General features: G+C 44.9%; 1 protein-coding gene across 1 annotated transcript in view; it reads left to right on the forward strand.

Annotated features, from left to right (window-relative positions):
- Positions 1-13,650, forward strand: part of LOC147095711 (complement C3-like) — a 102,573-nt gene that overhangs the window by 25,710 nt on the left and 63,213 nt on the right. Inside the window, exons 3-6 of the mRNA XM_085974759.1 lie at positions 2,806-2,986; positions 6,715-6,785; positions 8,266-8,351; positions 13,318-13,400. Of these exons, the coding sequence (XP_085830885.1) occupies positions 2,806-2,986; positions 6,715-6,785; positions 8,266-8,351; positions 13,318-13,400 (421 nt within the window). The remainder of the gene's footprint in view (positions 1-2,805; positions 2,987-6,714; positions 6,786-8,265; positions 8,352-13,317; positions 13,401-13,650) is intronic.

Raw genomic sequence — 13,650 nt, forward strand, 5'->3', positions numbered from 1 at the left:
CGGCCCTTGGACCTTGTCGCTCCCTCCTGGCCTGGTGCTGCTCCTCCTCAGGGTCCTCCTGCTCGCCCTCCTGAGGTGGTGGGCCAATGTCAGGTGGCAGTGCCTGAGTCCTGCGGATAGCCAGGTTGTGGAGCATGCAGCAGACCACGACGAACTGGGAGACTCTATCCGGCGAATACTGAAGAGACCCGCCCGAACGATCCAGGCAACGGAACCGTTGCTTGAGGATGCCTATCGTTTGCCCTATTAGGTTCCTTGTGGCTTGATGGCTTTCGTTGTATGCCAGCTCCGCTGGGGTCCTGGGCGCGCGGAGCGGGGTCATGAGCCATGTGCACAAAGGGTGCCCTTGTCCCCGAGAAGCCATCCCCTTGGTTGAGGCTGTGCCTGGAACATGTCAGCCACAGTAGTCTGTCGCAGGATAAAGGCATCGTGGATGCTTCCTGGGAAGCGGGCATTGACAGCTAGGATGCGCTGCCTGTGGTCACACACCAGCTGCACATTTAGGGAATGGTAGCCCTTCCGGTTGCGGTCTTGCTCGGCATTGTGGATAGGTGGCCGCATAGCCACATGCGTGCAGTCAATGGCGCCCTGCACCATGGGGAAGGCCGCGATCCTGGCAAATCCGACTGCACGCTGCTCCTGCTTGTGTTGGGTCATGGGGAAGGAGATGAATTGGTGGCTCCTCGCCAAAAGTGCTTCGGTGACCTGTCGGATGCAGCGATGCGCGGCGAACTGGGAGATGGTCGCGATGTCCCCAGCAGCAGCTTGGAAGGAGCCACTTGCATAAAAGCTGAGAGCCACCGTGACCTTCACTTCCACCGAGAGAGATGCCCTGGACATGAGCTGTGGCTGCAAATCTGCATGAAGCCGCTGGCAGATCTCTTCAACCACCTCCCTTCTGAAGCGCAGCCTCTTAACACAATGCGCCGCAGTCATGGTGAGATATGAGACCTGCTCCCGGTATTGCCTGACTGGGTAAGGCCTACGTTGGCGACGCCTAATGGCCCCTCTGCGTCTAGCCATGCCTGGGCCTGTCTCAAAGCGTCTGCCAGCCCTTCGCACAAAATGTAGCAACTGAGGGTTGGCCCCCCATGCAGCCCCCATTACAAAGTTCCAAACAGCAAAATCACAAGGATGCAAATGTCAAAGCACTGGCTAGAAGCCAAAAATACCTCTCCTATGGTGTCCGAAATCAGTAATCTCTGTGCCTTGCTCTCTGTGCAGAAATCCAAACCAGTCAAGTCATTGCAGCGAAATGGCTAGCTTTTATGGGTGAGTGGATGTGCCCTTTAATTAGCGCTCCCCGAATCCCACAGGGCCTCTGTTGAGTTCCATTTCACAGTTCTTAGCAGCGCCACGCCAGCATCGGCCGGGCGCCACTGAATTTCCGGTTTGGGGCGCACAAACGGCGTTGCACGACGGAATGACGTCATAAGATGCGCGTGCAGCTGACCGGGCGCTAACACTTTGCGCCGGCGCTAAAGCCCAGCTGAATTTCGGCGTAGGCGCAGATCCGGCGGTGCCCGGGCGCTAAGTGGATAGCGCCGGAAATCTGGCGCTAACGGCTGGCGCAAACAGCTGAATTTCTAGGCCACTGTACCTAGAGAACGTGTACTGAATAAATGACTAGCTAGAAGCTAGCTGTGTTCATAATAAGAATGTCTAGTTATTAATGAACATAAGATCTAGGTCAGAATGTTGTGGGTTCAAGTTCCACTCCACAGCCTTGAGCACATAATAAAGCTAGGCTGACACTCCAGTGCAGTGCTGAGGGAGCGCAGCACTGTCGGAGGTGCCGTCTTTCAGATGAGATGTTAAACCGAGGACCCGTCTGCTCTCTCAGGTGGACGTAAAAGATCCCATGGCACTGTTTCGAAGAACAGAATGGGAGTTCTCCCCAGTGCCCTGGCCAATCGTTATCACTCAATGAACATAACAAAAAAACAGATTATCTGGGTCATTATCACATTCCTGTGTGTGGGAGCTTGCTGGGTGTAAATTGGCTGCCGCGTTTCCTACATTGCAATAGAGACCACACTTCAGAAGAACTTCATTGGTTGTAAAGTGCTTTGGGACATCCTGACATCTTGCAAGGTGCTATTTAAATGCAAGTCTTTTATTTTCTTGTAATTGTGACATAGAACCTAGCCGACGTCGACAGATAAGAAGCGAGACCTGGAATGGACAGGTTGTCTTATGAGGAAAGGTTGGACAGGCTAGGCTTGTATCCGCTGGAGTTTAGAAGAGTAAGAGGTGACTTGATTGAAACATATAAGATCCTGAGGGGTCTGGACAGGGTGGATGTGGAGAGGATGTTTCCTCTTGTGGGAGAATCTAGAACTCGGGGTCACTGTTTAAAAATAAGGGGTCGCCCATTTAAGACAGAGATGAGGAGAAATTTTTTCTCACAGAAGGTCATGAGTTTTGGAACTCTCTTCCTCAGAGGGCGGTGGAAGCAGAGTCTTTGAATATTTTTAAGGCAGAGGTAGATAGATTCTTGATAAGCAAGGGGGGTGAAAGGTTATTGGGGTAGGCAGGAATGTGGAGTAATCAGATCAGCCATGATCTTATTGAATGGTGGAGCAGGCTCGAGGGGCCGAGTGGCCTACTCCTGCTCCTAATTCGTATGTTTGTATGTTCGTAAGCTATTGGTTACGCATTCAACATTTTGATAGTCTCAGCCACTGTTCTTGCAGGGCAGTATCAACGGTCAAGTCACACTGGAGCTAGGCCATGGCTCAGTGAAATATATAAGCAGACTAACCAGTTTTAGCACCACTGACCTCCACAGTATCAAACCCACAGGCTCTCCCTGACCGTATCAAGAAAGCTAACATTTGGTTACGTAAAGACAAATACATCTCCCTTGCTGCTGAATGCCAGCAACTGTTTCCGGAAAGGAAAATGGTTCCCGTCCTGCTCTCCTCGAAAAAGGGTTACATATTCATTCAGACAGACAAGCCAATATACACGCCAAACGAATATGGTGAGTACTGCTACAGTATAATGCACACGTTTCAATATTTACATTAATTTATTATATTTATAATAATATCAAAAAGGCGAGGGAAGCCCAGCTAATGGTTTGACACAGACTACATTCTGATAGAAATCGGAGGGCTTCCCTCTGTTCATCGAATAATGAAAGCCTTCCTACGTTCGGACACAAACATAGGGATTGGAAAGTGTTGTGTATGTAACCTGTTCCACCTTAAGAGAGCTTAAGCCTGTTCCACCTTAAGAGATGTACTACTTTCTCAGGCTGCTGTAGACGTAATACCGGGGGTGAACACACCGGTATATAAGCACTGTGCAGTAATCTTGCATTCAGTATAGTCCCTACCTCCAACCAGTAAAGACCTGTTTTTATTGTTACTCATTAGTCTGTGTCTTAATTAACTAAATAATTCACAGACTTAACAGAAAGGAATACTTAATATCATTTTTCATGGATACATTATTAGGTGGCACTTTATAAAGTCAACACTTTTAGGAAACCTTGACTGAACTCAATGACTATTCTTGCATTTGCCAAGATCTATCATGTTTAAATTCACTTGAGAGCAAGAACAGCTAGATTTTAACAGACATTTTAGGTGATATCTTAAATAGGAAGGATCCTGTGAAGTTACTTGACCTTGTTCCATTTGCTAGTGATGAATGTATGACCAGTCATAAAATAATACAGCTGGAGAGTCTAGAACTAGGGGGCATAGTCTCAGGATAAGGGGTCGGCCAATTAACATAGAAACATAGAAGATAGGAGCAGGAGTAGGCCATTCGGCCCCTCGAGCCTGCTCCGCCATTCAATGCGATAATGGCCGATCATCCAAATTCAGTACCCGGTCCCTGCTTTCACCCCATACCCCTTGATCCCTTTAGCTTTAAGAAATATCGAAACATTAAGGAATTTCTTGACTCAGAGGGTTGTGAATCTTTGGAAATCTCTGCCCCAGTGGGCTGTGAATGCTGAGTCTTTGAGTAGATTCAAGGCTGAGATCGATAGATTTTTGGACTATGGAGATTGGGCGGGAAAGTGGGGTTGAGGTCGATGATCAGCCATGATCTTATTGAATGGCGGAGCAGGCTCGAGGGGCCGAATGGCCTACTCCTGCTCCTAATTCTTATGTTCTTATGTTCTTAGAAGGAGGCCATTTGGCCTGTCGTGCCTGTGCCAGCTCAGTGAAAGACTTACCCACTCAGTCCCACTCCCCTACTCTTTCCCCGTAGATCTGCATTTTTTTTCTTTTTCAAGTATATATCCAATTCCCTTGTAAAACTTACTATTAAATCTGCTTCCACCACCCTTCCAAGCAGTGCATTCCAGATCATACCTGCTCGCTGCATAAAATTATTCTCCTCTGGTTCTTTTGCCAATTATCTTAACTCTGTGAAATCTATCAAAACCCCTCATAATCTATTAAACCTCCCCTTAATGTTCTCCACTCGAAGGAGAACAATCCCAGCATCTCTACGTAACACCACATATTGTCTCCACGTAACTGAAATCCCTCATCCCTGGTATCATTCTAGTAAAACTCGTCTGCACCCCCTCCAAGGCCTTGACATCCTTCCTAAAATGTGGTGCCCAGAAGTGAACACAATTCTGCAGCTGAGGCCTAACCAGTGATTTATAATGGTTGGCCATAACTTCCTTGCATTTATACTCTATGGGGGAGAAATTTGGCTGCTTTGCGCCTCCCATTAGTGCTTGCGTGGGGTGGGGGGTGTAACTGGGTGCTAAGGGGATAGCGACCGGGCACGGAGAATTCTGCGATGCCCGTGAACTTCCCTGGCAGTTTAATGCTGGGGCTAACACTTACCGCCTTGCCCTCTATGACGTCTCGATGTGCGAGGCGCTAAAGTGCGCAGCGCCCCGTTACCGCCCCGGGTGTGAGATTGCCTCCCGCCACCCTGCTGTATCGCCAGGTGTCAGCAGCATCAGGAAGAGGAGGCGTTGCCCCCTCGGCTGGCCACTTGGGGTGCGCTAATTAAAGGCAGTGGGTTTCAGGTAGGCCACACTTTATTCTTTGCACCAGAAGGTGCCTGCTGAAAGTTGTCGATGTTTTACTGCTGCAAGATTTCCAAGCGCTCCACTCTCTGAGAGTGTTTGGGGCTGTAATAGTAGTCGCGCAGGTCGCCCGGCAACACAGAACTGAGCACAAGTATGTTGCGCACCAACATTAGCCCTTCCCTTGAGCGAGGGAAGCAGCCTCCGATGCGCGCCACATTGTTCAGTGTACTGCCGCTACTGCCGCACTCTTGCACGTTAGCGCCATAAGGGAAGCGGTTAGCGCTTGATTTAATGCTCCATCTCCCTCTTGGACCATTAATGCTCAATTTCCCGGGACCAGAAAATGATGATCGCCTGGCAATACTTTTCCCAGATTTCAAATGTTATCGTCCCAAAGCGGGGCGCTATGGAATTTATAGCCCCCAAGTCTCTCTTTATAGTGCCGAGGATCTCGTGTGCTTTTTAACGGTTTTCTCGACTTGTCAGGCCACCTTCAAAAATACGTGAATGTGAACCCCCAGGTCCCTCTGTTCCTGCATCCCCCCTTTAAAATGTCGTTTAAAGTCCCCCTCCCCATTCTTCCTTCCAAAATGCATCATTCGAGAGGATTCGAGTACAGGAACAAGGAAGTCTTGCTGCAGTTATACAGGGCCTTGGTGAGACCACACCTTAAGTATTGTGTACAGTTTTGGTTGCCTTATCTGAGGAAGGATGTTCTTGCCATGGAGGGAGTGCAGCAAAGATTCACCAGACTGATACCTGGGATGGCAGGAATGACGTATGAGGAGAGATTGGGTCGATTGGGCTTATATTCGCTAGAGTTCAGAAGAATGAGAGGGGATCTCATTGAAACTTATAAAATTCTAACAGACTAGGCAGACTAGATGCAGGAAGGATGTTCCCGATGGCGGGGAGTCCAGAACCAGGGGTCACAGTCTAAGGGGTAAGCCATTTAGGACTGAGATGAGGAGGAATTTCTTCACCCAGAGAGTGGTGAACATGTGGAATTCTCTACCACAGAAGGCAGTGGAGGCCAATTCATTAAATATATTCAAGAAGGAGTTAGATATATTTCTTAAGGCTAAATGGATCAAGGGATATGAGGAGAAAGCAGGGACAGGGTACTGAATTTGGATGATCAGCCATAGTCCCATTGAATGGCGGAGCAGGCTCGAGGGGCCAAATGGCCTACTCCTGCTTCTATCTTCTATGTTTCTATGTTTCTATTTCACACGTCTCTGTATTAAATTTCATCTGCCATGCGTCGGCCCATTTCACCAGTCTTCCTCGGCCGCCCCTTGTGCGCCTCCCCTGGTTTTCCTTTCTATTGGATGGAAGCAAATATCAGGAGAGGTGTACAACCTGCGGCCAATCAGATATCACCTGCTTTATATTATTGCCAGAAGTCCAAATCTCCCTCGGTGGGTGCTCATTACTTCCACCACAGGACGTGGCGACCATCCCATCCGCCCTAATATTTAAAAAAATAGATTCCATGTTAAGCTTGTAAAGTGTCAGCGCTACACCAAGGGTATATATAAACGTCGTTTCGCGTATGATGGAGAAAGCTGAATTTGATTAAATTGAAATCCATGTGTTACCTAATTTAGCTAATAACATGGCTCATTCAAATGCACTTTGTTTAAATCTTTTAGATCAAAATGTTGACTAGAGTCTATTTGTTTACTTTTACTGCGTAGTGCGTTACAGGATCTTTACTCTTGATCATTATATGAGACCAGTGAGCGAGAGCATTAAAATAACTACATACGTGAGTACATTGGAGTTCTGTGGCATCAGTCAAATGCACTTTCCGCTATATTTTATGACACGGCAGTGTAGAACAAGTACAATTACTTCAATTTCCAATTTTCTGTATGGTGAACTATATTATCCGTGCAGTTCTATTTCATTTTCTCCCTAGCATCTCTCTGAGGCTGAGCCACACTGTTCGCAAACTTGGTGTCATATTTGACCCTGAAATGAGCTTCTGAACACATATCCGCAGCATAACAAAAAACGCCTATTTCCACCTCCGTCACATCGCCCGCCTCCGCTCCTGCCTCAGCTCACCCGCTGCTGAAACCCTTAACCACGCCTTTGTTACCTCTAGACTTGACTATTCCAACACACTCCTGGCTGGCCTCCCACATTCTACCCTATGTAAACTTGAGGTCATCCAAAACTCAGCTGCCCATGTCCTAACTCGCACCAAGTCCCGTTCATCCATCTCCCCTGTGCTTGCTGACCTATATTGGCTCCCGGTTAAGCAATGTCTCAATTTCAAAATACTCACCCTTGTTTTTAAATCTCGCCATGGCCTCGCCCCTCTCTATCTCTGTAATCTCCTCGAGCCCCACAATCCCCCCACCCCCCAAAATACCTGCGCTCCTCTAATTCTGCTCTCTTGAGCATCCCTGATTATAATCGATCAATCATTGATGGTCATGCCTTCTGTTGCCTAAGCCCTAAGCTCTGGAATTCCCTCCCTAAACCTCTCTGCCTGTCTTTCCTCCTTTAAGATGCTCCTTAAAACTGACCTCTTTGACCAAGCTTTTGGTACTCTTCCCTAATTTCTCCTTATGTGGCTCGGTGTCAAATTTTTTGTCTTATAATACTCCTGTGAAGCGCCTTGGGATGTTTTACTGTTAAAGGCGCTGTATAAATACAAGTTGTTGTTGTTGTTACATTAATGATGTAAGTCAATACCTAAATGGGCAAGCAATTTTAAATTATGTCTCTGTACAAATAGTGGAATCACAGATTGTATGGCTTCATTATATTCTAGTTTATGGTCACTGATGCATTAATTAACACAAATAATTACAAATGTGATTTTTATTCCTGATTTTAATTATTAGTTATTTTGCGCATGGCGACTATTCATATTTATCACATTTACTAAATTTCACTATTGATCTTATTTCAAGTATTAATGAAATCTATGTTATTATCGACTTAATATGTATCTTGGATTTTCGCCTGCAATGTCTGCGGGGTTTTTCCTGATTCCACCACTGTAACTTCATTGGAAACCCGGGCAAGCAGTTTTAATGGTCGTTGAGCTTCCTTTTACCACAGATTTTAACCCATCTTCCGCCGAAGTTACAGCGAGGTAGCAGGAAAATTCCGCAGAAATTCTACCCCGTTTTGTTAATTAAGTATAATCGAATATGCTGTCAAATATGCACAGTATAGAGGATCGTTGCTGTATTAAGTCTAAATTTGAATGCATTCAATTCTCCTCCTAGAACTCCAGAAATATGCAGTTTCCCGGCTTGTTGGTGAAGTCAGGAAACGTAGTCACTCGGCCGCTAAAGATCCCGAATATCGCAGAGTGAGTTGCCACAATATTTGAGAAATTAACCTTTTATCCCAATCGGAGTATGGCGTTTCATCGAACACTTCTACTTTATTTTTTTAAACAAGTTCAGTTTCTACAGCTTTCGTGCCCATTGTACTGTGTGGCTATTGCTCAACTGGGCAAGACAGAAAGAAGGATTTCTCACCCTACCGCAAGGTGATCTGTTCAGCAAGTCATCAGTCGCAGCTGATTAAATGATTATTATTACACCTATATGCTGAAACTACAAATCAAAAACTGTACGATTGAAAACAGTGTGCAATTTGGAAAGATTGAAAAAGTGTGCCCTGTGCAACCCATTCATAATTTTAAAGACTTCTAACAGGTCATCTCTAAGACTTTTTACTAAAGAAAAAAGCCCACCTGTTCAATCCTTCCTGAGAGCTGTAATCTCTCAGTTCTTTTGCCATCCTTGTAAATCTTTTCTTTTTGCACTTTCTCCAGTGCTTCCATGTCCTTTTTATGGTATGGAGACCAGAACTGTGCACAGGTCTCTGTGCGGCCTGACCAGCGTCCTATGTAAGCTTAGCATAACGTTACTACTTTTGAATTCTAGACCCCCAGAAATAAATCCCAGTGCTTTTATCGCATTTTTAATTGCTTTGCTGACCTGCGATGCTGTTTTTAATGATTTTTACACCAATATCCCTTTGGTCTTCTACCCCATTCAGTTTATTCTATTTTCTAAGGTGTAGGTGATATTTCCATTTTTCCTACCAAAGTGCATCAACTCGGTCACATTTATCTATGTCAAATTGAATTTGCCGCTTTACTGTCCAGTCGGCACATTTTCTAATGTTGCCTTGTATTGTGTTGCATTCCTCCTTAGCATTAGCTATACCCCCCAGTTTAGTATCATATGCAAATTTTGATATTGAGTTACTTGTTCCTAAGTCCAAACCATTAACATAAATTAACAGTGGTCCCACTACTGATCCTTCTAGCCTCCTACAATCTGAATAGCTACCTTTTACCCCTACTCTTTGTTATCTGTGTTTTTTTAGTCAATTTGCTATCCATTCAGCCATTTGTCCTCTGACTCCACATGTCCTAACTTTTGTCATGAGTCTACTGTGTGGTATCTTACTGAAAGCCTTTGGAAAGTCTAAGTATATGACATCTACTACGCTACTATCTACACTTTCCATTACCTCTTCAAAGAATTCTATCAGGTTAAGTAAACATAATTTCGCCTTTTGGAATCCATGCTAACTTTTTTTTATCACACTTTCTGTCTGTGATGTTATATTAGACAGTTGTGTCAATCCTAACATGAGAATGAAGGTGAAACTGCTGGCCATGAAGCATGATACATTAGTCACATGTCTAGCACCAATGTGAGCAGCACGATAGCTGATATTTTAACAATAGTTGGAAATTAAGCACATGCATAATAGTACATGGCAGCATTGACCTAGTCAACCACTGTCACTGTCAACCTAATTTTACAAGCCAGTTGCCGGTGTCTTGCTGCAGATAGGGTTTTGCAACTGTCAAATTGACTCAGAGCAAGCAGAGGCAATTGTACCACATCACTGCCAAATACATGGGTCAGGGTAGCCAGGTATCACCCAGCGCTGATCTCCATGGCATTCCTTCTTTTATCAGCAGCCCATTTTAAAAATCACCCCATTTTTGTTTCCCTGTTTACTTCAATGGAACAGAAAATCGAGCAGGGTGTTAAATAGGCTCAGAATCATTATCACGATTTTGCGCCTCTGCCTAAACCCTGTTTCTCCCCACAATGCTACAAACAAGCAATGATTCTGTAACCATTTTGTGCAAACTGAAACATTTGTGTTTCAGACTTTAGCTGCCCTGACATTGCGGGCAGGGCTACATCCAATTACTTGCAATAACTCCAGGAGGAGACTGGAGTAAACCACAAAGAAATGACGTAAACGCCCGTATAAACTGTTTCAGGATAATTTTAACTTTTGGCTATAGTTTAAAGTGAGCAATATTGGATTGGCCGCCTATGATGTCCCCTCCTGATTGTCCCTTCCATTGAATGTATAACGGGCAACCGACCTCATATATCCCAAGTAAATTATCCCTTTTCTCCGAGCGCCTTCTTGTCACGTTTAGTACTCAGCTGTATGTAAGAGATACAAAAGCCAGCTTCACTTAAGAATTAGTACGCCAGTTTCGTTTAACACAATTCTTGTAAAAAAAAATGGATAAAGTTTCACCTTGCTGCCCATGAGTAAAACCAAACCACAATGCCAGTTTTACAGTGGAACAGCAAGTTCAAAAGTTTACCCCATGTTGAGTGAGACAGGCGCAGAAGAGAGGGGTCAAGTCATTCAATTCAAATACAAACATCTTGTAAAATTTGTTCAAATATGTGTTTGACTGGCAGAATTCCCCATCATCTAGATTTGACCGGTCCCCTCACTTTTTTTTGTAGCTACTTATTAGTTTATGTTGATCGATTCACAAATCCAGGTTTTACCTGGAATGGCAAATAGAAAATTTACCCCAGAATTTCTGTCTGAAACTTTTCAATAGAGATAGATCAGGCAGATAGCTTCCTTAAATGCCTAAAGAAGGGAAATAACTTCTGAAAATATAATTTACACCTTTCTGGTGCACTATTTATGAACTCTTTCTTATCTTCTATCCCCAAGAGAAGTTGACAAAGTTTAGCAATCACGGACCATTTAGATGCTATTTTTTGCCTTCTAAACACAAGGAGTATCACATGAGATAATGTGATACGACCAGCAGTGTAAATATACAGAAGAGGGAACTCTGTCCATGCATTGGACAGCCTACAAGTTACCTATATACCTGGGCAAATGATAAACTCTATCAGGGGACTTAAGGATAGCGGCTCACCACCACTACAGTGTGATTGGCAGAAGCCAAACAGCGTACATAAGAACATAAGAAATAGAAGCAGGAATAGGCCACTTGGCTCCTCGAGCCTGCTCCACCTTTCCATAAGATCATGGCTGATCTTGGGCTCAAAGCCACTTCCCCACCCATTATTAATGTAGATTGTAAATAGTTGAGACCCCAGCATCGATCCCTGTGGCACCCCACTAGTTACCGTTTGCCAATCGGAAAATGACCCATTTATCTGGACTCTCTGCTTTCTGTTAGTTAGCCAATTCTCTATCCATGCTAATATATTACCCCCAATTCCGTGAGCTCTTATCTTATGCAGTAACCTTTTATGCGGCACCTTATCGAATGCCTTCTAGAAATCCAAATACACCACATCTACTGGTTCATCTTTGCCCACCCTGCTCGTTACACCCTCAAAGAACTCCAGCAAATTTGTTAAACATGATTTCCCTTTCATAAAACCATGCTGACTCTGCCTGACTGCATTATGATTTTCCAAAAGCCCTGCTACTGCTTCCTTAATGAAGGACTCCAGCATTTTCCCAATGACAGATGTTAGGCTAACTGGTCTATAGTTTCCTGCTTTCTGTCTCCCTACTTTCTTAAATAAAGGTGTTACATTTGCAGTTTTCCAATCTGCTGGGACCTCTCCAGAGTCCAGGGAATTTTGGTATATTGTAACCAGTGCATCCGCTATCTCTGCAGCCACTTCTTTTAAGACCCTGGGATGCAGGCCATCTGGTCCAGGGGACTTGTCGTCTTTTATTTTACCAAGTACTATTTCCCTCGTGATAGTGATTGTCTTTAGTTCCCCCCTCCCTGTGACCCCTTGATTATCCATTTTTGGGATGTTGTTTGTGTCTTCTACCGTGAAGACAGAATAAGAAATAACGGGGGATAATGTTAACTTTTATCGCTGGACCAAAAGCGGATGATAGCAAACCGGCAATCTGTTGTACAGCTCGCCGGATTCTCTTTGCCATTGAAGACACTGGGCCTGAATTTGTGATCGGAGGCTTCCCACGGGCGGATGCCTCCGGTCATCAAAAAATCAACACATTTACCTGGTGGCCCGGGAGATACGGAGGCTTGCGATCCTGGGCCTCTCCTAGTAGAAATGTGCAGAGCCCCACGTATCCCAGGGGTGCACACATTTCCCAAGTGCCCCTGGAATCAGGTGGGCCGGCCCAACCAATGAAAGAAGGGAATCCCCGTTCATACTTAGTGGGTTTCCGTACATACGGAACTGTCATAATATGAATGGGGATGACATAAAAAATACATGAACACATGAAATTATTTTTTTTTAATTACATATATAAAATGGCATTTCATTAAATATTTTAAACAAATATTTAATTTTTTGAAAAAGAATGCATATGTTTCAACGGGGCTAATTATAAACTCACCTTATTGGACAGGGTTTCTAATGTATAAGTGAGTGATAACATTTTATTTTTCTATTATTTTTAACTTTTATGCTGGTAAAAGCAGGCCTTATGCCTGCTTTGACCAGAAGTAAGAATTTCACAGGCATTCAGCGGGTGGAGGTTGGGCAGAGAGCGCAGATCTCCACCCGCGGAGGCCCCTCTCCCAGGGATGTGGAGGATCTGTCGAGAGGATTCTTGACCGATCGCAAGTGCCGGGTTTCAGCGCGTGCGCTTCGCAGGCTTACACCCGGAACATGCGCAGCCCCTACAGGAGGATACGCACCTCGTTCACACCCGTGGGGGTCGCAAAATATGGCCTAATGGAAAATCGGATATGGTTTAAAATGGCTAGCACCTGTTGTACAGACTGAGGTAAAAGTTAAAATCACCCCCAGAGAAGAAAGCTCCCCCAAAGCATAATGGGGTAGAAACTGATCTTGGGCACTAGCGCAAAATGGGTCACCCATTAGACTTCAATGGAACTGAATATCAGGAGGGGTGTACAACAGGTGACCAGTGGAATATCTCCATATCCGCCCACGTCCCCAATACAGTCATCTTCGCTATTTTTTTGTCTTTATCATCGAGGTGTAACCATTGTAAGATAAAGTCGAGGAAATACACTGAAGTATGTTCTGTTTTCCTTTCCTAAACAGGCCCGGCATTTGGCGAATTGAGGTGCAGTTTGACGATTCACCAATGTCCATGGTGTTCGCGCAATTTGAGGTCAAGGAATTCGGTAACACTTATTAACCTATTTAAATTTTCAGCGAAAAATAATGTACGAATTAGTTTCAGTTGCCAAGGTTTCCAATTAGGTTTGGAAGGTTTTAACATTTCTGAAAAATTACCTCAGGCTGTTGATTGAGGCAGTGGGCTGAGAAATACGAGCCGCTCATTATACGCAGAACCTGATAGTCAGTTCCATTGCAGTCTGTGTGGCGGCTGCATATGACGGGCGGCCGATCCGATATCGCCCGCTTTGCGCC

This window comes from Somniosus microcephalus, unplaced genomic scaffold (genome assembly GCF_052327205.1).
Source record: "Somniosus microcephalus isolate GS21.2 unplaced genomic scaffold, FLI_Smic_1.0 unresolved_chr1, whole genome shotgun sequence".
NCBI lineage: Eukaryota > Metazoa > Chordata > Chondrichthyes > Squaliformes > Somniosidae > Somniosus > Somniosus microcephalus.